Source organism: Lycium barbarum, chromosome 7 (genome assembly GCF_019175385.1).
Source record: "Lycium barbarum isolate Lr01 chromosome 7, ASM1917538v2, whole genome shotgun sequence".
In the NCBI taxonomy this organism is placed as follows: Eukaryota; Viridiplantae; Streptophyta; class Magnoliopsida; order Solanales; family Solanaceae; genus Lycium; species Lycium barbarum.
The window spans coordinates 17264192-17292167 of record NC_083343.1 but is presented as its reverse complement, the minus strand read 5'-3'; the positions used below and the strand labels follow the sequence as shown (position 1 = coordinate 17292167).

General features: G+C 35.9%; 2 protein-coding genes across 3 annotated transcripts; both read right to left on the bottom strand.

Moving 5' to 3' along the window:
- Positions 1-7694: 7694 nt before the first annotated feature.
- On the bottom strand, positions 7695-14758 carry LOC132603241 (uncharacterized). Its single transcript, XM_060316202.1, has 11 exons — positions 14558-14758; positions 14327-14383; positions 11610-11651; positions 9954-10073; positions 9715-9860; positions 9487-9634; positions 9321-9404; positions 8627-8742; positions 8460-8518; positions 8213-8303; positions 7695-8091 (listed from the first exon to the last, which is right to left on the bottom strand). The coding sequence occupies exons 1-11, from the start codon at positions 14655-14657 to the stop codon at positions 7864-7866; spliced, it is 1191 nt and encodes a 396-aa protein (XP_060172185.1). The 5' UTR covers positions 14658-14758; the 3' UTR covers positions 7695-7863.
- Positions 14759-18609: 3851 nt separating this feature from the next.
- On the bottom strand, positions 18610-24254 carry LOC132603240 (uncharacterized). 2 transcript variants are annotated; one of them, XM_060316200.1, is made up of 10 exons: positions 24067-24254; positions 23278-23319; positions 21843-21962; positions 21559-21704; positions 21332-21479; positions 21164-21247; positions 20606-20721; positions 20419-20477; positions 19194-19284; positions 18610-19012 (listed from the first exon to the last, which is right to left on the bottom strand). In XM_060316200.1, the coding sequence occupies exons 1-10, from the start codon at positions 24194-24196 to the stop codon at positions 18785-18787; spliced, it is 1164 nt and encodes a 387-aa protein (XP_060172183.1). In that variant the 5' UTR covers positions 24197-24254; the 3' UTR covers positions 18610-18784. The 2 variants fall into 2 exon arrangements, with proteins under 2 accessions (XP_060172183.1, XP_060172184.1); XM_060316201.1 differs by having other exon boundaries at positions 20606-20703.
- Between the last annotated feature and the right edge of the window lie 3722 nt (positions 24255-27976).

The window sequence follows — 27976 nt, the reverse complement described above, 5'->3', positions numbered from 1 at the left end:
CTGGCCTAAATAGCTGGAATACTGTTGCCGCTGACCCCCTCTATACTCACTACTAGCACCGACAGATCTGGCCCTCTTGTTCTATTCTTCGTCAATATCACGCTCACCCCTTTGCGGCTGTTATTGCTCTTCTAAATTCTGGGCGTGAGTCTGAATACAGGAAATGTTCATCCCCTCCTGTAGTGAAGCCATCAGACAATCCTTGAACAAGTGTGGCCCTAAGCCGCTCACAAATCTATGCACTCTATCTCCCATGTCAGCCACCATAGTCGGAGCATACCTAGCCAATGAGTTAAAGTGAAGGCTATACTCCCGGGCACTCATATTCCCTTGTTTAAGATTCAAGAATTTATCAGCTCTAGCCTGACGGACCTCGGGTGGCAAATAATGACCAATAAAAAGCTTTCACGAACTCTTGCCAAACCGGGGGAGGTGCATCCTCTCCTCTTGAAGAAATCTAATTATTGTACCAAAGGACCGCTACATCCCGGAGTCTATAAGATGTCAGCTCCACTGACTCGGTATCCGAAGCATGGATGATCCTCAACGTTCTCAGCATCTCATCAATAAGACCTTATGGGTCTTCATCCGGCTTTGACCCGAAAAATTCTGGAGGATTTGAACTCATGAAATCACGGGATCTAGCACTACTCGCCCTGTCACCTGGACCCATACTCTGCCGTTGAGCCTGAGCGGCAACCAACTGAGTCATTATTCAATTCTCAAAATTTCCTCTCAAGATCATCCCTAACCATGGCCATAATACAACACCGCATTCATTCTCATATCATGCTCCTCCAATATTATTAATACCATTTATAACAAGATTATACTCATAACATCTCAAGAATTATGGTTCATGTCAAACTATTATTCAAGAATATCATTATTTTTACATTTGACCATAATCCAAGTCTTTCAACCATTCAATATTCTAAATAACATGAAATGATCATATAACTCACCTTTGATTATGTAGGAGTGGGTTTTGGATGGAGTTGCCTCACTTGGAGAAAACCCTAACTTCAATTCAAAGAGATTTCTTGATTTCTAGCAACCCTAGAGAGCTTCCTTACACTTGATTTCCTTGGATTGATGATGTTGTTCTTTGATTTGCCTTGGATTTATGTTAATAGGAGGTATAGAAAGTTCTAGAGATTTCAAGAAGTGTGGAGGAGTTGGAAAAATGAGAAATTAGAAGTGGGAACATGTATTTATACTTGGAAAATATTCAGCCCGACGGGACTTATGCGTACCCTTATACGGTCCGTATAAGTGACCGTATTCCACCATCAGGGAAATTATCTTTTCTGTTGGGCTATACGGACCGTATAAAGTTATACGGACCGTATAAGTGGTCGTATAACTCCACTTTTCTGAAATTATTTCCGACGTTTCGTTTGATCTCCAATCCTTATGGAACATTCTTAACACTTGCTTAAGACTTCATTAACAACCTATGGAGCATTATAACTTTTCTTCAAGACATCATTAAATCAACATTAGCTCGGTACTTTGCAAACCCTTTTCAAAACACGGCTTATGCTTTACATTCTTCAACGAACTTTCTTCTCTTGCCCCGAATGTTTTTGGAATCTTAATTAGAATCGTTAAGTACTACTTCTTACGTGTACAAAACTCATATACTTCTTACCCTGCATTAGTCTATCTACCACATAACGCATGAAATTTTCGGAGGTGTAACACCTGGTGTTGACTTAAGGAGTGATTTCCTTATTGGGGTGGGCTAGTGTGATGGTTGGACCCTTGACTTGGGTTGGGTTTATTTGTGATATTACACTTAGTCTAAAGGATTTCACTTGTTTCTTGACTTAAGGGGAGATGTATGCTTCTTAATTGTTAGGACCAATGTAGATTTGCATGTTGGGATTCCTATTTGCATTGGGTTCTTTGATTGACCCTTTGTTCAAAATAACTTGACTAGCCAAGTGTCTTTGGCTTCATTTGGATACATGTTCTTTCTAGATCCCTTTGATGCTTGGTTATATCATAAGAGTGAGATATTTAGTGAGTTGATTGCATGTTATGCTTACTTTAGGTATTATCATTTGCCATATGATGATTACCTTTGTTTGTTGTGCGAGGATGTGTACTCATACTCTTTTATGTTTTTGCAAGGTTTGGATTCGAGGATGAATCCTTTTGAAGAAGGGGAGGATGATATGATCCTAGATGGAACAAAGGGCACAAAGGTGCTTGGAAGGACATGGGATGTTTGGACGATGGCTTGGGAAGAGATTGTGGCGACTTCTACGCCAAGTGGCTAAAAGTGAAAAGGGATAAAAGTGCAAATTATGGCTATACGATGCAAATCAAGACAAATTGGGCTACAATTGCAAGACAATTAGTGTTTGGAAGATGAAGATTTCCACATAAGGGCTATTTTCAAAATTCCCAAAGAAGACTGCCAACCAAACAAGGCCCTTGCCTCATTAATGACATTTTTGTAATAACTTAGTCTTCTTTTAGTCTAGGAGTATAAATACTAGACTTAGTTCAATTCATTAGTTTAGATTGGATGAATTATGTATTGAGATACTCCTTTGTTGAGTGATAGATTGTTTAGCTAGGATTAGCTTTGATAATGGTGGATCCCATTGTTAGTTTTGAACCTCATTTCCATTGATTTCATAAAGAGTTGTTCATTTGTGGATCTAATTTGAATATCTCTTGACTTGATTTCAAATAGCTTAGGTTCTATTGATTAAATCCAATTGGAAAGGTATAGGTTTCATATGCTTAGGTTTGTCCATAGATTCATTATTATTAGGGTCTAGCTTTTATCCTCTATCTCTTATCCCATTTTCTTCAATTCTCATCCCAATTTCTTGTTATCCTTTAATTTCGCGTTTTTGTGATTGATTTGGTGTTTCCCCCAAATCGATTTGTATCAAAGTTCAAGGATCAAGTACTTGATGTGTTCAAGACTTTTCAAGCCTTGGTTGAGAGACAGACAGGGAAGAAACTAAAATGCATCCGCTCAGACAATGGTGGTGAATGCATTGGTCATTTTGATAATTATTGCAGACAACAAGGTATTCGTCATCAGAAAACTCCTCCAAAGACTCCTCAGTTAAATGGTTTAGCAGAGAGAATGAACAGAACTCTAGTTGAGAGGGTTAGATGTTTGCTTTCAGATGCTAAGTTGCCGGATTCATTTTGGGCAGAAGCACTCAATACTGCTACTTATGTTATCAATTTATCTCCTACTGTTGCTTTGGATAGTGATGTTCCTGATAGAGTTTGGTTTGGTAAGGATGTCTCTTATGCGAGTCTTCGGGTGTAAGGCTTTTATGCATGTTCCTAAGGATGAGAGGTCAAAGCTGGAAGTTAAAACTAGGCAATGTATCTTCATTGGTTATGGTCATGACGAATTTGGTTATCGTCTCTATGATCCAGTTGAGAAGAAACTTGTTGAAAGTCGTGATGTTGTGTTCTTTGAAGACCAAACAACTGAAGATTTTGACAAAGCTGAGAAGGATGATTCTCAGAGCAATGAGAGCTTAGTTGATGTTGATCCAGTTCCTGTGACTACTGCACCTGAAGAAAATCTTCAAACTAATGAAGATCAAATTGAAGATACTGATCATGTTCAGAATGACCAGCATGATGCTCCAGTGGAAGATGATGTGGTTGGCGAGCAACCAACTGCTATTGATGCTCCAGAGAGTTCTCTCAGAAGATCTACTAGAGAGAAAGTACCTTTTATCTCGTTATTCTCCCAATGAGTTTGTACTCTTGACTGATGGGAGAGAACCTGAAAGTTTTGATGAGGCCATGGATAGTGAAGAAAAAGAAAGGTGGTTTGATGCTATGCAAGATAAGATTAAATCCTTGCAGGATAACCATACATTTGATCTGGTTAAGCTTCCTAGAGACAGAAAAGCTTTGAAAAACAGGTGAGTTTTCAGAGTGAAACATGAAGGTGGTAACCCAGTTCCACGGTACAAGGCTAGTGTCAGGACCCAACCGGAGGGCCATGACGGGTACCTGGAGCTAGTCTACCGACCACCGCCTAGCATGCTTCTTCCAATCTATCTCAGTGGACCATATATCGAAATCTCAATTGACACAACCGGAATGAATATAATTCTTAAGGTAAAACTCATTATAAGACAACGTTCAACTCCACCTCATACACACACACACACACACACACACACACACACATATATATATATATGAGTCCACAAGGCTACAAAAATGATATACAAAATATGCACTAGTGAGGTCATGAAACATCTACTACCCACACATATCTACGAGCCTCTATCTGGAGTACTAGAAATCACAAGGGACGGGACAAGACCCTGCCATGCCCAATATATACACAAAAGAAGTATACCAATAGACTGTGATTTCGAAGTAGTGGAGTGCTCCTGAATCTCCACTGACAAAGCTCCTAGGGATCACATCCGTCTACCTGCCTACCTGCAGGCATGAACGCAGTGTCCACAAAAGAAAGGACGTCAATACGAAAAATGTATTGAGTATATAAGGCATGAACAATAATGTAATAAAGCAATAAGGAAACATGAGAGAAAGAGATAACTTGTATATCAAACTGCCTCTTAAGGCGAATACCATGCCTGCTTAGCCTTTTAAGAAAACATTTTTCATACATACATAACATAAAATCATCATTAGCTCGCGTCCGGGGTAATCATGTCACGTCGCCCACTAGTGGTGACTGCTCGGCCAACTAGGCTCAATATAACTATCATCATCCATAAGCCGCCCACCGAAGTGGTGTCTGCCCTGCCAACTAGGCCCGGTGTAATCATACATAAAAATAAGCATGCATGAGAGCCCAATTAAAAGCTACAACTCTGTCGGAGTGACGTAAGGTCAGTAACCACCGATTATGTTATGGAACATTAATCGTCGCTACATCTCACCTTGAAGGAACAATAATCATAAGGTGAGATCATCAATAGTTCCTTCAAGGTGAGATCATCAATAATGAATAAAATCCATAAACTTGTGACAAACTCATTAGAATCATGAAAACATTGAGAACTTTAAGCTTTAGCCTTTCTAGGATGAAAATCATCATCATAAGCATCATCACTATCTTGTCTCGCTTTGAGGGAATAACAACATTAGATAAGATCATCATAAATGTAGTCAAGAATTTCACAGTAAGCTCAATCATATCATAAGACTCTTGAGAGTTAAGGTTCACTAGAACTTCTAGGGGTAAAGGTAATATAGGTAGCATATAAGGGATCACAACATAGGATTCATGCATTATGAAAGAAAGGGGTAGCCTTACATACCTTTACGACTTCTATTTACTTAACATTCTCTTCCAACGTCTGCGAAATCTACATTCAAGAGGATTTACACTAAGATTAAGTCTTGAAAACCTTCTTAAAATCAAACTAGCATAATTACGAACTAACGAAATTTGGACAGCACTTCCCCAATTTTATCAACTTCCACCATATTGCAAAATAGCCCCCAAATAACAATAACAACATCTATAATATCATAATCAAGAAGTTACATATGAATTAGTCTCAAATTTAACCAAATCCCCTTTTCGAGTTCACCTCATAGTCACCTTCTTCGTTACAATATTTATAGCTTCTCCACTTTAATTTTTTTCCCTTCTAAGGGGTATTAAACCTGTACATCAACTTAAACATACAAACAGGGTGAAGAACACACCTTGTATTTGAAGAACTTCAACTCACACAACTTGTTTCAAGGCCAAGTTCACCACAAAATTAAGTGAAAGCAAAAACATCCAACTTTCATAAATTAACTAGGTTTTCAAGGTTGATCATCTCTTGATTTGATTTGGAATGATTTAGTGTGTTTATGGGTGTTAAGGGGAGCTTAGAGAGAAATTAAGGATTGATTTTGGGTGAAAAATGAGGCCCAAGTCGTGGAAATGGGTATTCAAAAGCTTGGGAAAAAAAATTCACTGACTCAAATTTCTGAAAATTTCGAGAAAAGTACGGGTTACTGTTCATCGCGTACTTCAAAGTACGTGATACTGTTCATCCCATACTTTGGAGGCAAAAATTTTAACTTTTTGAAAATTTTGGCAAAATACGCCCAAAAAGTGCGGGACGTACTTTATTGTACGGGCCCGTACTTTCCTCCGTACTTTACATAAATGTGATCTGTCAGTTGCACTGGAAAGAAGACTTGCTGAACTTCAATTTACATAGGTTATGAGCTCCGTAACTCCTTATATTCTAGGAGATATGCCTCTTCAAAGTTGGACCAAAATCCTGTCAAAAATTCTGCCAAGTTTTTCCAAATTTTCAACGAACCTAATTTCTTCAATTCGCTTGATCCCGAAACCCTTAAATACTTGTCTAACACTTATTAAAAGTCTTCCTTAACCTTTTAGGGGTATCATAGTCTCTCTGGACTCACATTAGTTTGCTTACGACAACGCGAAAATTCATGAGGTGTAACATCTAGATTGGTTGTCAAGAGCTTTAGTCAGAAGAAGCGAGTTGATTTTGATGAAATCTTTTCTCCAGTTGTGAAGATGTCATCCATTCGGATTGTTCTGGGCTTGACTGCAAGTCTAGATTTAGAGTGTTGCTTGATCGCCGAGATGACGGTCTCCTCCACATAGTCGGGAGGGGGAGAATTGTTGGGTTTTTCCTTCCTATGTGATTTGGATTAATAAAATTCAATCCAATTTAGACCAGTCTACTTTTGTCCTAAAATCCACTATATATAGGATCAACTTAGGTCTTATTTCAATACACAAGAGTGAATTCATAGCAGCCATATAGAGAGAAAAATTGAGAGAGAAGAGGTAATTTTCGAACCAATGAAAATCAGCTATAACAGTTCGCTTCAAATTGCGTTTTCTGATTCGTTAACCGTTAGATCGTGCTGATATTTGAACTGGGGGTTCTCAACATCTGGTTCTTCAATTTCAACGGTGGAGGTTGGATTTTGTGGTCTATAGCTTCAATTTTCGAGTACGAACAGTAACTCATTTTTTGGGGTGATTTCTCTCCTTTCTTCACTAGTTGGTGCTATCTTTTATGTATTGTTGCTCCGTGTTTGGCATTGATGTTGTAGCCATTTGGAGAACATTATTGTAACTCTTGTTAATTATGATGGAGCTTTTATGGGTCGAAAGTCCCATGAATGTTTCCTTTTCACCTTGAAAGAGTTTTACCACGTCAATTTGGTGTCTCTTGCATTCGATTTATTTTTACTTGCTTTGCTATTTTATTGCTGGTATAATTGCTGCTCGGATTTCCATTTGTGCTAGTATTTATTGTCTTCTCTTGATTCAAATAGTGTGGAAAGTTTTGACTTGAGTATTTCTTCCGCTGTTACCTTATCGTGCAATTTGATTATTGCTTGTTTCTTCCCAACAAAACCAAAGTTTGAAAATTACGATTCTTGCACAATAATTCAATATTTACCGAAGTACGCACACCCCTAGCATAGATACTTATCCCACACACCTAAACTATTTCATCTGTACATGCTACCTCCCACCAACATCTCTCTGTCTATTAGGCAAATGAATAAACCCGTTGGCGTGTTTCGTCTCTATAGGGATTTCAACCCTAATCTGATCTCTATCAATTTTCACCCACATCATTAGTCACTAGGTCACTCTCAGGTGCACGACATACATGCTCACTGAAGTTTGCATGGGGTTATGTTGCACTATCCATGACTATCTACAATGCAATGTGGTTCATATATGTTTTAATAGCGATGTGGTCAAGACACTAACAAATTCTGCCCTCAGATATCAAGTCTACATTTAAATCTGAAAATAAGGACAAGCCAATAGTGTAACTATTTGAACTCTTCACCAACACACACAAAGACGGGGGTCTCTTCTTAGTTGAACTCTGCTATCTCAAATACCCGTGCTGTTCCATCGATAGAGACAGAAATGAGGTACTCCCCATTGGCCGATGCAGCTAGGGACTGAATTGCATCAGCGTGTCCGCTAAAGGTCCTCACACATTCTCCAGAAAGGCTATCCCATATCCGCACTTTCCCATCAACACAACCTGTTGCCACATATCTATGTTGCCCCAGCCACAATAAGAACGTCACGCCGTCCTAAAACAAAGTATTGTCAGCGAATAGCGAGCCAGTCGAAAAACTGGGGTTTAGTACAAAACTTTCTTGAAATAACAAGGAGTATTTACAGAAGCAACTGCTTGATCAAGGAAGTTCATACCGGATGTTCACATGTGGAGCGAGGTAAGGACTGTGGTAAGTCCCAAATGATCAGCTTATTATCCAAGCCTCCTGTTGCAGCCCAAGCAGCGCTGAAAATCATTTTAGATGAAAGTAGTTTAAAGCACCAAATATTGTGGTTTAATTATTGCACAATTTTTTCCAATTTGTATGCAATCTTCTTTCAGGAAAGGCATTCACGGGGAAAAGTACAAGGAGAGAGAGAAAGATGTCAGGTGTAGACAAACCTTGCTGAAAAGCTGGCACATTCTATCGAATCTGTATGAGCACTCAGAGAAGTGACAACCTGACATAGAAAATAATAATCGGTGATCAGACAAATAGCTTACAGGCTACATAAAAAACCATTGTGAAAAATGTAAAGGATATATTATCATCCAACGAGGATTCTGACCTTTCCAGTAATTATATTCACAATGTGAGCAGAACCATCCTTTGAGCCTGTGAGAGCAAGAGTAGAATCCGAGTTGATTGTCAAGCAAGTCAGTCCTTCCGTGTGATACGGATGACCTTGCAATAACAAATAAACATTTTTTCAGAAATTAACAAAAAACGATAATAAGACCATATCTCACAAATCATGCATTAATCTAGAAAACTAGTTTGTCTAATAAAAGACCAACATCGTGATCACAAATCTAGCCACTGATAAGAATGCTGACATCAATTCATGGAATGGAATTACAGAGAGCCAGCTTTGCATAACATAATGAAAGGAATGAAACAAGCAAGACATTGATCAGCATCAATTGAGGTGATGATGCAAGAAGAGAAATGCTAACTTAGCAATATATTAACATATGCTTCATTCCACAATTTCCTATCCAGTATTTATATCTCAGCCACATCCCCCAAAATATGGGAGAACACATTTTGTTACGATTGTCAGAAAGCGTTCAACCCTTTTTTTTTTTTTTTAAATCAGCGGCGGTAAGCCTTCTATTTGTAAGCCCCGCTAACCCTTTTTTTTTTTTGGGGGGGGGGGGGGTCGGAGGAGGGTGGAATTACAGCTCTACTCTTCACCTAATTTTGGAATGCGTACCGCAAAGGAGATCAAGATATTAGCAGCCAGAAAGCAAAAATCTCACCTCTGACCACATGGATACTTTGGGCACTCTTTGGATCCCATATCCTCAGGGTCGCATCATCAGACCCAGTACAAATTAATTTACCTGAGCAAGTATTTATAAGAAACATAAGTTCTACTCAAACGGAAGAAACACTAGAAATTTTACCAGAGAAAGAAGGATGTACCATCAGGAGTGAAACCACCACAGGTTACGCTACCACCATGACCTAAAAACGTGTTCATGAAAGCACTGTTATCAGCATTCCACATCCAAACAGAGGAATCCTCTGAACCTGCCAACACGACATGTCCTCTCGGATGCCACCTGACCCACTGGAGAATCCTCACAGTTCATAATTGATCTCAAATTATTACGGGAAAATCGATTTGTTATGCACGAGAAAATGTTTCACCTCTATTCCCTTTTCAGGACCATCAAGTGTGCCCTTCAGACTACCTGAAGTTATGTCCCACACTCTTATATTCCCATCAAGGCTCCCAGAAGCAAGCAACTGACCATCAGTACTAAAAGCCAAACTAGATACAGAATCTGTGTGACCTGCACCATATCTCAAAGAGCTTAAATTAAAAAGTGTATGAATAAGAATCATCTAATTAGTGATACAAAACTTGTTAGTCACGACTCAATTACCTTGCAACTCAAAAGCAAAGTCACCTTGACCAATCCTCCACATAAATCCTCTATCATCTCCACCACCTGTTACCACCAAACTAGCATCTGTTGGGCTGCAGGTAACGGTGTATAGTTCACCTACAAAGAGGAAACAGTAATGAAATGATTAAATTATAAGGAAAACAGTAAGCACCACAATGTACAAACTGATTATGGACTATACCCAATCAGGAGGTATTGACTAAAAACACATTTAACCTCCATACCTAAAATCATTGTGCCAATGAGGTATAATATAACCATCTTATGTGAAGTAGGTTTCACCAACATCAGATGCAATTTTTTTTAGGTAAATAGTTATGTTGAACTGTGGGAAATTCCCGTATACAAATACCAAAACAAGGACCAGCATCTAATGCAAAGATCCTGTTTATATTTCCGGATTAAGTTCTCATCAGAATATGAACAGCTAGAGCAGTTAGCTAGAATCATATCATATCTTGTTCTTTTTAGTTTTTTCATGTTTTAATCAAGTATTTTGTTCACTTCTATTGAAAGATGTCGTTTTCCAAAAGCATGGTATAGAACTCTCTAAACGAAATCATGTAGATAAAGTTGGCTATAAACTCGATCCTAATTTTATATTAATTTGGGCAAAAGTTGAGTCTTTTCCTATGGAGAACAATCTCGATACAAGAAAGGCCTTTTTCCAATTTCATGTTCCACGTATAAAACTTATTTAGTATTAAGCTTTGGAATCTGGTTTCTACTGCGGCTACTATTACACCACGATCCATATGTGTCTTAAACAATACTCCCTCTATCCCATTTAATGTGATGTTATTTAACAGGGCGTAGAGTTTAAGAAAGAAAGAAAGAAAGGCTTTGAAACGTGTACTGTAAAACCAGCCATAAATATTGGTGTAAATTATCTCACTAACGGTAAAATAAGAAGTTTAAGGTTAAATTGTTTCTAAATATAGAAAGGTGTCATTCTTTTTGGGACAGATTAAAAGGAAAGTGCACTACATAAATTGCGACAAAGGGAGTAGTATGTACGCTCCACCATGACCACTTGTTTTTCTTTCATCATCGAATCTTTCTTTTAGTACTTATTGTCATTTCAAGCTTGCCTTTTGGACAAATTAGCTTGCACTTAAATGACTGAAGATTCCACGACACACTTATCAATGAAATCTGTGTTCCTTATCTCAAGTAACAGCAATCAAAAGAAATATCACTTCGAAGCATACAGTTGGACGTGACTAAATGTAGAGGAGGATCCAAGATTTTAACTTTATGGTTAGAAATGCCACTGAACTCATTGACCATTTGAGTAACTAAGTTCAAAATTTAACAGTTGTCCATATTTAGTAGATATCTGAACACATATACAGGGTCAGAGTCAAAGCAACTAACTTCAGCGAACTGATAGCTTCTAGTGTGCATCCGCCTCTATAGAAAGGCAAAGATTCCCTATTTAGTTAGCTAAAAAACCTAGCAGTAACCACACAGAATGGCCAGGCTTTCTTTATTCAGACAAACTCCAGTTATCCAACTACAGCAGAAATAAAATGGAAGTTTGGACTCAATAGCATATTAAATTAAGCACTTTTTATCAAGTATTGAATATAAAAAGTTTACTTTGCAAGAATACTAAAAGAAGTACAATACCAGTATGGCCTGTGAATGTATGAAGGGAATCATCAGCTTCATCTGAAAACCATTATTCGAAATATTCATATCAGTATGCTAATTAACATAGAATAAGTTTAGAATTAAACATCACCCCCTCCCCCCCCCCCCCCCCCCCCCAAAAAAAATGCACCCAACAAAAATACTCCGTTTGTCCCAATTTATATAGCACAGTTCGGATTTCGAAAGTCAAATTTCTTAATTTTGACTGTGAATTCAGGCGTATAATCTTTAGATTTTTTTAAAACAAAATTTACATATTTGGAAACTACATAAGAAGTACTATAAGTCACAATAATTAAAATTCAAATATTCAAAAGGCATATGAAAAAATTGCGGTCAAAGAAAAACTCGTTTGACTCTGAAATCCGAGAGGTGCCAAATAAATTGGGACGGAGGGAGTAATGAGTAACACAAAGTCTTAACTAAGAATTGCAGCAATAATGAAATCTCACTGAGTGTGCAGCTTGAAGTAAAATATACTTAAGTAAAAGAATTACAGCACCAATATGAGTAACCAAAATAAATTTGGCTGAATATGCTCAAAGGTTTCTAGAAGTTGCTGAAGTAATTGAGTCCAATAGAAAGCTAAAAACTTACTCCCTCCCTTTCAATTTGTTTGTCTTACTTTCATTTTTAGTCCGTTTAAAAGAGAATGTCTCTTTCCTTTTTTGGCAACTCTTTAATCCCACTTTCCCACATGGCATGTAAGATCACAAGATTAAAAGGCATTTTAGTACATTTAACATATCTTTAGTACCTGTTTAATGAGAATTATTCACCATTTTCCGAATTTTTTTTTCACTTTATCTGAATGGCCATAAAAATTCCAAATACAACTTGAAATTGTATTTGGAATTTGGAAAACATTTAAAACCCTCTTTCACTTTTTCATTTTCAGTACATTCAAACAGCCAAATAAAGTAAAAGAATATTTGGTTCTATGGCCAAACCAGTGTTATCAAAAGCGAAAAGTGCAAAAAAGCTCTAAGGCCAACCGGGGCTTTCAGCGCAAAGCGCAAATAAAGTGTGGGCATTAATGAAAAGAGGCGCAATGGTGCAAAAATGCAAATACATATATGATTAGTCCAAGACTATTGCGATATAATATCTTTATATTATTTGATATTATTTGGTAGCATATTTGTAGGGAGATAATTACCATATATTAGTTAGTTTCCTTGTTTCACTAATTACCATCTATTAATTAGTTTCCTTGTTTCACTAGGATCTTAGTTTCCTTGTTTCACTAGGGTTCAAGATTGTATCCTATATATATTCTCTCTTGGTGAATGAATGGAACAAGTCAAGATTGTATAGTTTCTACATGGTATCAGAGCCACACGGTTTTTTTTCTTCATCGTAAATTTCCATGGCCGGTGACGCCGTACCTCCTCCACCACCATCCAAAATTGAGTCTAATTCTCCCTATTTTCTCGGTCACTCGACCGGACTTGGCATATTCTATTCATATTTTGTCTCAATTCATGCAAGAACCCCTGATTGAACATTGGGAAGCGGCCTTACGAGTGATCCGTTATTTGAAAGGCACACCAGGATAGGGTATTTTGTTACGTGCTGACAGTGAGTTGACTTTGCAGGAATGGTGTGATTCTGATTGGGCGGCTTGTCCGCTTACTCATCGTTCGTTGACAGGTTGGCTAGTATTTCTAGGTCAATCTCCCATCTCTTGGAAGACAAAGAAGCAGCACACAGTTTCTAGATCTTCTGCAGAGGCTGAATATAGGTCCATGGCTGCGGTCACTTGTGAGTTGAAGTGGCTGAGAGGTCTGTTGTTGAGTTTAAGTATACAACATCCCAAGGCGATCAAATTGTTTTGTGATAGTCAGTCCGCTTTGCACATTGCAAAAAATCCGGTTTTCCATGAACGAACAAAGCACATTGAGGTAGATTGTCACTTTGTTCGTGATGCAATTAATGAAGGTTTGATTTCACCGTCACACGTTTCAACATCTTCACAATTGGCAGACATTTTTACCAAAGCTCTCGGCAAAACTCAATTTGACTTCTTGCTTTCCAAGTTGGGCATTTTTTATTCCCATGCTCCAACTTGAGGGGGGTATTGCGATATAATATCTTTATATTATTTGGTAGCATATTTGTAGGGAGATAATTACCATACATTAGTTAGTTTCCTTGTTTCACTAATTACCATATATTAATTAGTTTCCTTGTTTCACTAGGATCTTAGTTTTCTTGTTTCACTAGGGTTCAAGATTGTATCCTATATATATTCTCTCTTGATGAATGAATGGAACAAGTCAAGATTGGATAGTTTCTACATAGACTAATAATAATAATAAGCATGAATAACTAATATATGGACAAAGAAATTGTAAAAACATTATGATAAAGAAAAATATCAATTATCAAGTGTCACCTCTTCAAGAGAGGCTCATTGGCAAGGAAAAATATGTCTTAGAGCCTTGATGATGACACTGAAGGGCACATAAAGCGAGGCGAAGTGCTCAACATGTTTTGAGCATTGCTTCAGGGCTTAAGCACGCCGTTGACAACACTGGGCCAGACGCCTACTTAGTTTAAGAACACAAAATTTCAAAAGTCTTTCTTACTTTATTAAACTTTGTGCCAAGTCAAACGGAGTACGTAATTATTTTATTTTATTTTTTAAAAAAAAGGAAGTTTCTGGAAGTAATTGAACCAAATTCAGTTACCTATGAATCCTTCTCCTTCTTGTTCTTCATCATCATCTTCATCAGCATCAACAAGCTCTGCAACCATAAATTAAAGAAATCTTTTTTTAATTTTGTAATTGTCCATAAATCTAACTAAAGTTAAGCAAATAAATGAAGAATTTTGAGGGGGATAATTGAATTTTTTATGCTACAAATAAGCAAATAAATGAAGTTTTTAGGGAAAAAGATTGGATTTTTTTTTTTCGGTACCTTCTTCATCAACGTTGATTTCTTGAATGATATCACTTTCATCTATGAAGACATCCTCTTCATGTTCATCGTCTTCGTGGTGGGGTGATGGAGCATTCATTATTATACGCTAAACCGACGTCGTATGTATGAGGTTGGCTGTGGATGTTTGATTTGGGGTTTAAGGAGGGTATTAGAAGGAAGATAATCTATGGCCCAAAATTGGAAAATGAGTTTTAAAATTTAAATAAATAGCCATGGCAATTTGCACGATTGGCCTTATTCGGGAGGGGTCTTAAATATTTGTCCCTCTTATTGCTGGTCTTTAATTTTTGTCCTTTGCTTAAATTTTTGAATTTCGTGTTTGAACTCCAGTTCAGTTAAAATTTAAAAAAAAAATCACAAGACAGAGTTTGCCTGCAAATTCTATTTAAGGCAAACTAAGTGGAGTTTTGCCTTAAGATAGATTTTTTTTTAATTATTTTACTCAACTGAATTTTGCAAACCTCTGTCTTAAGGTCTAACTTTTGCTCGATTATACTTAATTTTGCTATAAAACTCTGCCTTGCAAATTGTTTTTTTTTTTACCGACTCTGGTTCGAACCCAAAATCCTGGGAATCGCCTAAAATTAAAGACCAGTGATTTAAGGGACAAAAATTAAAGACTAGTACCTTTGAAGGACAATCCGCGCAAAAAACAAATACTCCATGTGCAACCTAAATTGGAGTACTGTCCTAATTTAATTGGGCAATTTGCAGGATTGTCCTTCGCTGGGGGTGGTCTTAATTTTTTGTCCCTCAAATTGGTGTTCTTTAATTTTTATCCTCTGCCTTTGCAAACTCTACCTTGGGCCTTAAGGCAGAATTTGCAAAGGCAGAGGACAAAAATTAAAGCTCACCAATTGACGAGTAAAACTTAAAGACCGCCAATTTGAGGAGCAAAAATTAAAGACCACCAATTTGAGGGGCAAAAATTAAAGAACACCCCAATGAAGGGCAATCCGCGCAAAAAAAAATAAAAAATTAATTTAAACGGTTTAAATAATAAATTTTGACAATTTGAAAATTGAATTAGAACTAAAATTCTAGCAATGCCGATGAGATTGTGAGTTTTCTTTTGAGTGTTTCTTTGAGTGTGTGTTCTTTTTCTTTTCTTTGTCTCTGGGATTGGTTGATAAGCATTATATTGTAGTTAGGAAAGTATATGGGGTAATTTTATTTTAATTGATAAAATGAAATTAAGAAGAAAAAAATTATCGCTCACTTTTTTATTAGGTAAAGGGATTTTAAAATAAAGAAATAAGAAAAGGTTTCTTTAAAAATAATATTTTTATAAAAATAATGTATTTAAAAGAAAAAGAAACAATATGTTTATTGGAAAAGGGCATTTTTGACCGAATTAAGTAACAATAGAGAATTTTTGTTCAATTTTGTATAGTTTAAAGACATTTTTGGACCAAACTATGAACGCAAGGCATTTTCGTTCAACTTCACATAGTTTAAGGGCATTTTTAACCCTTATCCGAAGATATAAATGTAAAATATCTTTGCAAGAAAATAGATGAACGATGATATGGAATGGAGAAAAAGTTTGGGGTATTGTTTTGAAAAAGGTATTTTGACTTACAACTTTTAGTTTATCTTGACTGATAAGCACTTTGAGTTACCAAATTCTTAGATAAACTTAAAGGTGTTTATAAACTTAGACAAACACTTTCATATTGTCAGAGGTGAGGTTTTAAGCGTGGGATTAAAAAGATCATACAACGGTAAGAATCTCGTTATTTGAATATACTTGACGTGAATTTGAATTAATTAATAAGCGATATTTGAATACTGTATATTTAAAGGAGAAAATATAGTAAGAACAAAAATTATATTAGGTATAATCAAAAAGGTGAAAATGAGAGGGTGGATAAGTGTAACACCAAGTAGTATGGTTTCATGCATCTTCTAACAGCTGCATCAAGTATACTCTTACTTCTGCAATCAATCTTCTCTATAATTATCATTCGTTATAACAACATTTTATTATGGTATGATTTTTTCCGGCACAGATGTTACATATTATATTTTACTTCTCTATAACATCATTCTACTTATAACAGCAGTGTCATTCATTACAGTGGTACACTCTTTGTAAAATTACCTCTCTATAACAGCATACTCAAATATTGTGTAATAATATTTTGTAGAAATGTAATATAAAAATAAAATATTAAAATATTTATGACAATCATCGACTTCAAAATCTGCTTCCAGAATTGTCGCTTATAATGAAATTCTCAAAATTCGGGTACCACATCTACAAAATTTAGCCATCAAGACAATTGAGACAGAAGCCTACAATTATGACTAAGAACTTAAGCAATTAAAGAAGAAGGAGAAGAAGAAAATTTAAGTTCGAACTTGGGGCGTGTTTTAATGGAGGAACACCTAAATAGGGAAGAAAAAGACTTTTTAGCGTTGAATTGGGATTAAAAATAAAGGGATATGTTTAAAAAGTTTAATTTTTTTCCGTTCGGCTGTTATGTGGCATTTTTCTACGCTCTCCCGCACATAAAAGAGCATGAGACCACTTGCTATGCCATGTGGCACCTCGGGGGGGTTTTTAAATTCACTTATCCAAGCGTAGGGGCATTTTTAGTACTAGGCATAGTTCGGAATGAAAGTAATAATCCACGCCGACTTTGGGGGTGTTTTAACCACTTTAACCTATTTTTTATGTGATCATTCAATTGAAATTATAAATTTAACAAGTATTTTGTTTTCGCTTATAACATAAAAAGTAAAGATTTTTGTGTACTTTCTTTTGGATCTGGAATGAGATTTAAACATCAAATGACAGTATATATATAACAATATCTCATTATAACAGTCATGGAATTTTCAGTCAAACACCGCCATTACAAAATTTAGCCATCAAGACAATTGAGATAGAAACCTACAAATATGACTTAAGACTTTAGCCATTAAAGAAGAAGGACAAGAAGCAAATTTAAGTCCGAACTTGGGGTGTGTTCTAATGGAGGAACACCTAGATAGGAAAGAAAGAGACTTTTTAGTGTTGGGTTGGGATTAAAAATAAAGGGGTATGTTATAATTTTTTATTTTTTTTTACCGTTTGGCTGCTTATGTGGCATTTTGTTACGCTCTCACGCATATAAAAGAGCCTGAGACCACTTGCTATGCCATGTGGCGCCTCGGGGGCATTTTTAAATTCACTTATCCAAGCGTAGGGGCATTTTTAGTACTGGGCATAGTTCGAGGATGAACGTAATAATTCATGCCAAATTTGGGGACGTTTTAACCACTTCAGCCTATTTTGTAAGTGATCATTCAACTGAGGTTTTAAATTTAACAAGTATTTTGTTTTCGTTTATAACATAAAAAGTACAGATTTTTCGTACTTTCTTTTGTATCTAAACAACTAAGTGAGATCTAAGCATCAAATGCCAGTATACATACATAACAACACCTCATTATAGCAGTCATTAAATTTTCAAACAAACACTGTCATTATAGAGAGGTTTGATTGTATTGATTTTCAATTTTAAAAAAAAAAATCTCCCATTTTCTTACTGTACTTCATCCATTTCAATTTATTTGACTTGTTTGAATCAGCATGAAATTTAAAAATATAATAAAGATTTCTGAAACTTATATTCTTAAACATGTAATTTGTATACTTATATAATTTTTGAAATTGATGGCCCTGAACATGTCATAACGATAGTTATAAAACTTTTGAAACATATGGTCTAAAACATGTCATAATATTTGTTTAGTTATAAAACCTTCTCATTAAGGGTACAACCGCGAGTGTAAAACTAATTATTTTCAAATTTAGAAGTGTCATTAATTATTTTTAAATTTAGAAGTGTCATTCTTTTTAAAACGGAGTAAAAAGAAAGGAGTGTTTAACTAAATTCTCCAAACTCACTCAGATGCACCTAAACATTTTTCCTTTTTCTCGTCCATGTACACCTGAAGTGGGTATAAACAACCCCCGCACTCCCCCCCCCCCCCCCCCCCCCCCCCCCAAAAAAAAAAAAAAAAAAGGAGTCAATAGCTAAAAAGAGTATATTTTTAAAAAACAATTGGAGCTTGCTTCAAGATTTTAGAATACTCATTCTGCTAATATATCAAGTGTATGTGCAAAACTGAAAAGAAGAATCAGACAAATGCTTTGCAAAGTGCAACTCTGGGCTTAACTCTTCACCAACACACAAAGATGGGGGTCTCCTCTTAGTTGAACTCTGCTATCCCAAAAACGCGTGCTGTTCCATCAGAAGAGGCAGAAACAAGGTATTCCCCATTGAAAGATGCAGATAGAGACTGAATTGCATCAGTGTGTCCGCTAAAGGTCCTCACACATTCTCCAGAAAGGCTATCCCATATCCGCACTTTCCCATCAACACAGCCTGTTGCCACATATCTATGTTGCCCCAGCCACAATAAGGATGTTACACCGTCCTAAAACAAAGTTACTGTCAGCGAATAGAAAAAACTGTGGTTTATTACAAAACTTGGATCTATGCACTGTGGTTTACTCCAAAATCTGGAACTAGCATAGGGTAGTCACAGAAGCAAATGGATGTTCAACTGCATTTAAAGATACAAGTATATACACTAAAGAGCACAAGGAAGCTCAAACCTCATGTTCGCATATGGAACGAGGTGTGGACTGCTGTAAATCCCAAATAATGAGATTATTATCCATGCCTCCAGTTGCAACCCAAGTAGCGCTGAAACATTATGAAAGTAGTCTAAAGCACCGAAATTAATTTAGCAAACAAAAAATTACTAACAGAGAAAGGAACATTCAAGGCATGCAATCCAGGATATCAGGATCTGTTGGCAGGCAAAGGGTGAGTACAGCCGCACCAGTGAAAATCAATATAAAGTCCTAACTACTATGTATCCCAACACGTACTAGTTCGCCAGGTAAATATTTAAACTGTTGCTACATTACTCCACCATGACTCATCAAAAATATATAGCCATTCTTCTCCATTCACATCCCAAGCTATTAAATTCTTCTGGAAACAGTTTTTGACATGCTAGTTTGACAGACACATGACTAAACTGATGCTATATTGCTCCACCATGACTTTCTCTCCCTGAAAAGCTTGATGCTCTCTTAGGTAAAATTCATGTCTTATTATTGGAACTTTGAGCCATGATGAAGTCCATAACCAATTTATCTCATCGCATGTGTTTCCCAACTGGATCAACTCATTAAAAGTTTGAGGTGACCAAAGTTCAACAAAATTTTAATAGTCTCTCACTCAGGAGAAAGGCGAGACCTGGCATAAACAGTTTTCTAGTTTCAGCCATGACGATTTACACTTTTTTGAACCTTCTTAAGGATAAGAAGTTGTTAAGCAGAATGCTCTCATTTGAAACCACAATCTGTTTCTTAGACGACTAGAGATCAAATCCAGAAATATACGACAAGAAGACTCCAAAATACCTGAATACAACACAGCAAATCCATGCTAATCCAATTTTACACCAATAAAATATCCTCACATAAATTGATAGATTTCTGCTTAGACACAGTTAATACTGAAGGTGCATCAGAGTTTTTTTTTTTAATATGTTCTTAACCAATAAATTTAATTTGTTATGATGGACTATGCCCACATAACTACTCTCTCTTCAGTAAAATTATCCTCAGGCTTGCAGATAGAATTTGGTTCCCCTTGATGCAATTTTACAATATGACAGTCAGGTCTCAGTGGTGAAGGCACATTCACATATTTGTGGTTTAGTTGTTGCAATTTTTTTTCAAATTGTCCTCCATCATCTTTCAGATAAAAGACATCAAAGGGTAAAAATACAAGGATAGACAGAAAGACGTCAAATGTAGACAAAACCTTGCTGAAAAGCCGACACATTCTATCGAATCTGTATGAGCAATCAGAGAAGTGACAACCTGACACAGAAAATATTAATCAGTGATCAGACAAACTGTCTCCAAGGTCTGGAAGCATCACTTACATAAAAAAAATTGTTGTGAATATGTAAGCCTAGTATAAATGATCATCCATCAAGGATTCTGACATTTCCAGTAATAATATTCACTATGCGAGCAGAGTGATCCTTTGAGCCTGTGAGAGCACGGGTTGAATCCAAGCTGATAGTCAAGCATGTCAGGCCGTCTGTGTGATATGGATGACCTTTAAACAATAAATAATTACTATAATAATAAGACACAATAAATAATTACTATAATAATAAGACCACATCTTGAGATTCATGGAATATTAATTTAGAAAAGTTTCCTTGATGATGAGAGAAGAGAAACGTTAAGTTAGCAATATTAATATAAGCTGCAATCCACAACTTTTATCCAGCATTTTATATCTCAAGCGCATCCCCTAAATATGGAGAAACACATTTTATTATGATTGCCAGAAATCCTTCTAGGCTTCTACTCCCTTTTTTCCCTTTAACAAGTGCCAGAAAGCCTTCTAATTGTGGGCCCCATACTCTTCTTTTTGGGTGTGTAGTGGGGAGCGGGGGTTAAGTGGAGTTATAACTTTACTTTTCACCAGAATTTGAAACGCATAATGCAAAAGAAATCAAGATTTAGCAGCCAGAAAGCAAAAAAAAACTCACCTTCTATAACATGGATACTTTGGGCATTCCTTGGGTCCCATATCCTCAGGGTCGCATCATCGGACCCGGTACAAATTAATCTACCTGAGAAAGCATATATATATGAAATGTAGCTTCTACTAAAAGAAGAAAAAAACAAGAAACTTTAATGGAGAAACAAGGATGTACCATCAGGAGTGAAATCACCACAGGTTACACTACCATGATGACCTAAAAATGTGTTCATGAAAGTATTGTTATCAGCATTCCACATCCAAACAGAAGAATCCTCTGAACCTGCCAACACTACATGTCCTCTCGGATGCCACCTGACCCACTGAGCAACCTCACAATTCATAATTGATCTCAAATTGTAACACAAAATTGGATTTGTTACGCACAAGCAAATGCTTCACCTCTATTCCCTCTTCAGGACCTTCAAGTATGCTGTTCGGACCACCCAAGGCTATGTTACACACTCTTATATTCCCATCAAAGCTCCCAGAAGCAAGCAACTGACCATCAGTACTAAATGCCACACTAGATACAGAATCATCGTGACCTGCACCATGTCTCAAAGGGCTTAAATAAAAAAGCGTGACGAATAAGACTCATCTAGTTAGCAATACAAAACCATGAATCATTCAGATGATGAACACAAGACAAATTATATTCTTGGTGTTAGTCATGACTTAATTACCTTGTAACTCAAAAGGCATATCATCTTGACCAATCCTCCACATGAATCCTCTATCATCTCCACCACCTGTTGCCACCAAATTAGCATCTGTTGGGCTGCAGGCAACAGTGTATAGTTCACCTATTAAGAGGAAAAAGAATTGAAACAATTAACTTCTAAAGAAAACAGTAAAAGAAATCAATATCCAAGTACAAACTAATAATAGACTATACCCAATCCAGAGGCATCGACTACAATTAACACATGATTGCATCAAACTATTAACTACTATGAGATCCATGAGAACACATCTAACGGCCTCAATATATAAAATTATTTTGCCGATGAGGTAAAATCATCTTATGTGAAGTAGACTCCACAAACATGTGATGCAATTTTTTATTATGTAATATATAGGAAAAATTCATGTATAGGAGGACTAAAATCTGATGCAAAATCTTGATTGTATTTCCAGATTAAGTTCTTATCACAATATTAACAACTGGATCAATTCGCTAGAATCATAACATATTTATTCTTCCATTGAATTATGTCGACTTCCAAAAGCATGTTATATAACTCTCAAAATGAAATCACGAGGATTTAGTTGGCTATAAACTTAGTCCTAAATTTTACCTTAATTTGGGCAAAGTTGAATCTAGTCCTCCGGGAACAATCTAGATCCAAGAAAAGGCTGAAAGGCCACGCTGATCATAGCCCTTTTTCCAATTTCATATTCCACATATAAAACTTGTTTGGTATTAAGCCTTGGAATCTGGTATCTACTTTCTACGACTTCTACTACACCATGATCCGTTTGTGTCTTCATCAATGGTATGTCTGCTCCACTATTACTGCTTGACTCCTAGGATCTTTCTTTATAGTACTTATCGTCAATTCAAGCTTGCCTCTTAGACAAATTAGCTCGCTTTGATTGAAGATTGATAATTCATTTCGCACTAAAATATGCGCCACTTATCTTAAGCAACGTCGTTCAAAGGAAATATAACTCCTATGCATACAATTGTATGTGACTGAAATTGCAACATTTTAGTCAGCTAAACAACCTAGCAATAACCAACACAAAAAGGCCAAGAAACTGAATGTTCTTCCTTCATGTCCATAATTGTGAACTCAACATAACATCAGGCAAATTCAGGTTTTCCAACTACTGCAGGACTAAAATGCTAGTTTCATGGGCGGAGCCACCTTAGGTGAAGGGTAGTCAGGTGCACACCCTTCGCCAGAAATTATGTGGTGTACATAGGTTAAATCTTAGGTATTATGAGTATATATTTAATTTTGCACACTCTTAACATAAGTGAGAAGAAAATTTGCACACCCTTCGCCAAAATCCTGGCTCCGCTACTGGCTAGTTGCAACAAAATAGCATATCAACTGAGCATTGTTCATTATTCAATATCAAATAAAAAGAATACTAAAAAGTACAATATACCAGTATGGCCTGTGAATGTATGAAGGGAATCATCAGCTTCATCTGAAAACCATTATCCCAAATATCCATATCAGTATGCTAATTAACAAAGAACAAGTAAGTTTGAACTAAGCACCCCCACCCCACCCCACCCCCATCAGCTTCAACTAAATTACTTACACTACTAAGTAAGTAGTATTTATTTAGAGATTTAATAACCTGTAATTATATTATAAAAAAAAAAAAAAAGCTTAATTATGTCAATATTTTTTACACCATCACAAAAAGTTTAAGAAGTTGCTGTCTTGCTGAAGTAGTTGAGTCAAATAGAAAGCTGTAAACATATAATGAAGCTAAGGGGATTCTTTTAGATAGTTTGTAATATATAGAGGTCTTAAATTGAAGAGACACACGTTTGTTAGTGAAAAAATATGATAATTCCGAAAAATCATCTCTCAAATTTTATAAATATGAGGACATTCATGAAGTAGCATAAGAAAGATCTGCAAGTATAAACATGGGCTTTATTGTTTCCTGAAGGAAATTGCTTGTATTTTTCCCAATCCGTATACGATCAATATCTCTTAAGGCCATTTCTTCTTCGATTATGTTTACCTATTTTTCTAACAGATTCAGCAGATATTATATAGGTGCTAAAAATAATATGACCTTTTATGTACAGGGTAAATTTTCGACGAATGAACCCCTCCAGGTACCCTAGCTCTGCCCATGTATTAAGTGGCCATAAATTTAACTATGAATAAATAAAACAAGAGTTAAGGGAAAAAGATTGGATTATTTTTTGTCTACCTTGTTCATCAAAGTCTATTTCTTGTAATATTTCATGTTGATCGTAGTCGTCGTAGTAGTCCTCAAAGTCATCTTCATGTTCGTCGTCTTCATGTTGGGGTGACCAGGCATCCATGTCTATGTCGTCCATCGTATGAATAAACGGTGGCTGTGTGTGATTTTTGAGGTTTAAGGCGTGTACTTATTAGAAGGACAAAAAATCTATATATGGGCCCAAGGCAGAGGTGGACCCAATATTTTAAGAGGGCGGGACATCATTATCTTAACATAAATTTCAACAAAATTTTTAATGAACATTGAGCAATAATACCGTGCCTGATCGTTCACTAATAGAGTAGCTGTGTGTTGAAAATATAAGTGTATAGGTCAAATATGATTTTTTAGTAATAAATAAAATTTAACACAGTGAAGCAAATAAAAGATGCTAACATGTGTTAACGGTGCATATTCGAATCTGAGCGAGCTCATTTAACGATTATTGTTTTCCTAAGCTAAAAAAATTAATTAAAAGTGACATTCGGGTTCGATCCGGGATGACATATAAGGGAAGCAGCAGTTGCAACCAACGTGCCCCAAAGATACTTTTGTTTGTTAGAGTGCGCAATTAAATATATGCTAATTCCTCAAGGTATATACACATATATATACATAATTTTTTTCGAAGCTAACGAGTGCACGTGCACTCCCACTCTTCCATTTGAGTCAGCCTCTGGCCCAAAGTCGAATGCTAGTTAATTACATTAAAAAAAAAAAAGAAAAAAAAACATGTATTATTCACCTAAAATTAGTCTCCTAAATTTGAGCAGTTAAAATTATGAATTTTGATTATTTGAATATGAAGATTTAGCCTATGGTTAATTATAATTTCCAATAGCTGAGAGTTTCTCTCGTACTGTGCAACATGCATGAGTAGCGTAAAGCTTACAGAAAAGTTTACTTCTTATCAGTCTATTAGCAAGCAAAACGAACGCTTACCTCATTGCATCAGAAAAGTTCTCAACATATTAAGTAGGCTTTTGGCCATATAAACCAAATATTTTACACTTTATTTGAAATTTTTGAAGTTGGAGTTGTGTTTGATTTTACTTTTTGTAAATAATTCTGAACGTTTAGTCTAAAATCTATTTATTAGAGAAATCAATTGAATTTGATTATTTGAATGAGGTTTAAGCAACATAATCAATTCAAATGATATAATTAAATCTTTGATTATATGATTGAAGCAATGAAATAATAACCGAAATAACAAGCGCAACAAATAAAAATAATCAAAAGACGAAATAATACAAGAGAGAAATTCTTATTCAATCTACTTTATCAAGCAACAAATGTTGCTTAAGAACAATGCTGAATGATCGTGTTTATAGAGAGAATGTGCGAGCTTTCAGTATTCAAGTGAAAAATTAAATGGGATAAAGGAGATTTTTGTAGAATAGATGACATTAACTAACTTCCCTAATACTTCACATGTTATAGCTGAGATCGAGGGCTCTAAATGAGGTTAGGTGAAATCCTGTGTATCTCGGAACTTAAACGTTATCTAGCTTATCACATCTGGATCGCTTTGATTAAGGAATCATTCCAGATGTTAATATCACTGATATCCTTATGACTCGCTGGGCCATCTGTCTTTGTAGGGTCTAGTTCCCTTTTGACCCAGTCAATCAAAGGTGGCTCACAACCTTCCACAGATTATTCCAAGCGGGTAGGTTTGCGTTCCCTACATATTTCACTAATACAGATAGTCGTCACGATTCAAAATCACTAAGTCGTGATCTTAACCACGTAGGCAAACCATTACCAGTTTCATTTAATTTAAGCAGAAAAATAAGCATGTGAATTAGTGATAAGTCATCACTGAGTCTCAATAATCATAATGTGGAAATAGCAGAAATAGACACAAAATCTATGGTGATATGAGTACAAGAGCCTCTAAGAGTAAGCAATATAAATCCGAAAAGTGGTGATACACTATATAAGACTAAACAAAATAAAAATGAAGTAAATAGAGAACGAATTTGGTGTTGCGGATCAGCTAGGCATCTCACTCCGAATATCTCCAAGTCACGGATGCTCAAACATGACCACAAGCTCCACTAGTACACATAGTTGAATTTGCACAAAAGAGTGAAGTAAGTGTAGCATGAGTACAAAAAACAATATCTACTCAGTAAGTATCATCGGTTACAAACTTGAACATATAGAATAATCTTCAACGATTAATAATTAACAAGGAAAGAGAATAACTCAACAAACAGTAATGGAGATTTAACATAGAATCAACTCAATCAAGTAGAGGCACTCATATGATATCAAATACTATGCATATCATGTAAAGTGACAACTCATGGCCAAAACCAAATAACCCAATATCCTCAACACCTGCGTACACCTGGACTAGCTAGGGATTGCTCGGCCCAGCAACTCATGGGGGACAATCGCGTCGAGTAAATCTCACTTAACCCCCTTAACCTTTTGGGTGTGGATAATAATACCCCTTCACCTTTTGAAAGAGATAACGAACTCCTTCAATTTTAAATCAATGGCCAAATATGAATTGAATCATTGCATATATATCAAAATGTTAAAAATAGCGCTCAATTAACATGGATTATAACATGTACTTCTTTCAACAGGTAAAAAATTTAAGCAACTGTACTTATATTGTAAAAAAATTTAAACTTTCGTCTCCACTTTTCTTTCTTAGCTATCCTTTGATTTTCAGAACCTCATTTTGTTTCCTAGAATATTCTTTTTGTTGAGCTCAAAATTTATCTCTATCCATCTTGTCACTTGTATTTTTGCTAGTATCGAAAATTTTACTTTAATTGATTAATTTTCTGTAACACAATTATTCTATTTTCATGTCGGTTTTGCATATCTAAAGGGAACTATCTTTTAAAAATAAACAACTTCGAATGACAATATAACTTATAGGTGAGATAATATTTCAAAATTTTGAAATCACCTGACTATGTTAATTTAAGTGATTTTTTATTTCATGCAAAAGATGAAATGCATGCCGTATTATTTATTTACCTAAAAATTATTTAGGTAAATTAAATGAAATTACTCCTTTCTATACACTATAAATATTGGCACTTTTAGTTATTCTTTTCACTTTTTATAAAAAATTATAATAGTTGATCTTGATTAAAGGTCATTTTTTACTTTTTAAATATATGCAATGATCCAACTCATCTTTGATAATCCTTCAGAGAATACGAGTGTAATAAGAACATCCGCCGATCAAAGGACCGCCCTAAGATGATCAACTTATGGCTATTGAGAACGAATTAAATCATATTTCAAATCAAGGAGGTTCACGCAATGAACCTATTTGAAGTGGCTCATTTCGTACCAGAGAAGCCTATGTATGAACAAGGATTAATTTGACTTCCCCGCTATCAATGTCGTCTGGCCCAGTTGCCCCAACTGGACTTAACCATTTGACTTCTGACAATAAGAGGAAGAGCAACCTTCTATCTGGCCTCTGTACCAATAGTAGAGTGGCTTGCTACTTTCAATCAGAAAAGGAAGATTGAGCTCTTGCATCGTTAGCCGCTTTTCAGCATTTCCTGCCTGAGTTGTTGACCATCACCTGCCCTCACACGGGAGGCCCCGCGCCGAGTGATTCTCCCCCAAAAAAGTCTCAAAAGTTGAAGAGAGTATTGTTTCCAAACCTAAAAGGTTAAGGGGATTTAATGAGATTTATTCAAAAACTTAATGTTATGAAGCGAAACCTGAGAAGGAGGTCTTGAAATTATCGGTTATTTTTTAAACTAGTCAATTTACCCACACTTCGCGCGGTCAACATCTGAACTGACAAACTTGGTCTTTTATAAATTTAGTCAAGCTAAAAAATAAATTTTTCATAATACGAAAAGTGAAACTAAATATATAATGTAAG

What these genes read in the sequence shown, in the direction of transcription:
- LOC132603241 (XM_060316202.1), bottom strand. Translation starts at nt 14,657, where the DNA reads ATGAATGCTCCATCACCCCACCACGAAGACGATGAACATGAAGAGGAT. An exon ending in AGAAGGAGAAGGATTCATAG is followed by an intron (nt 11,652 to 14,326) that starts GTAACTGAATTT and finishes AATGGTTTTCAG; the next exon opens with ATGAAGCTGATGATTCCCTT. An exon ending in GTCCTGAAAAGGGAATAGAG is followed by an intron (nt 9,635 to 9,714) that starts GTGAAACATTTT and finishes AGGATTCTCCAG; the next exon opens with TGGGTCAGGTGGCATCCGAG.
- LOC132603240 (XM_060316200.1), bottom strand. Translation starts at nt 24,196, where the DNA reads ATGGACGACATAGACATGGATGCCTGGTCACCCCAACATGAAGACGAC. An exon ending in TACATTCACAGGCCATACTG is followed by an intron (nt 21,963 to 23,277) that starts GTATATTGTACT and finishes TCCTCTTAATAG; the next exon opens with GTGAACTATACACTGTTGCC. An exon ending in TGAATATTATTACTGGAAAT is followed by an intron (nt 20,478 to 20,605) that starts GTCAGAATCCTT and finishes TTTCTGTGTCAG; the next exon opens with GTTGTCACTTCTCTGATTGC.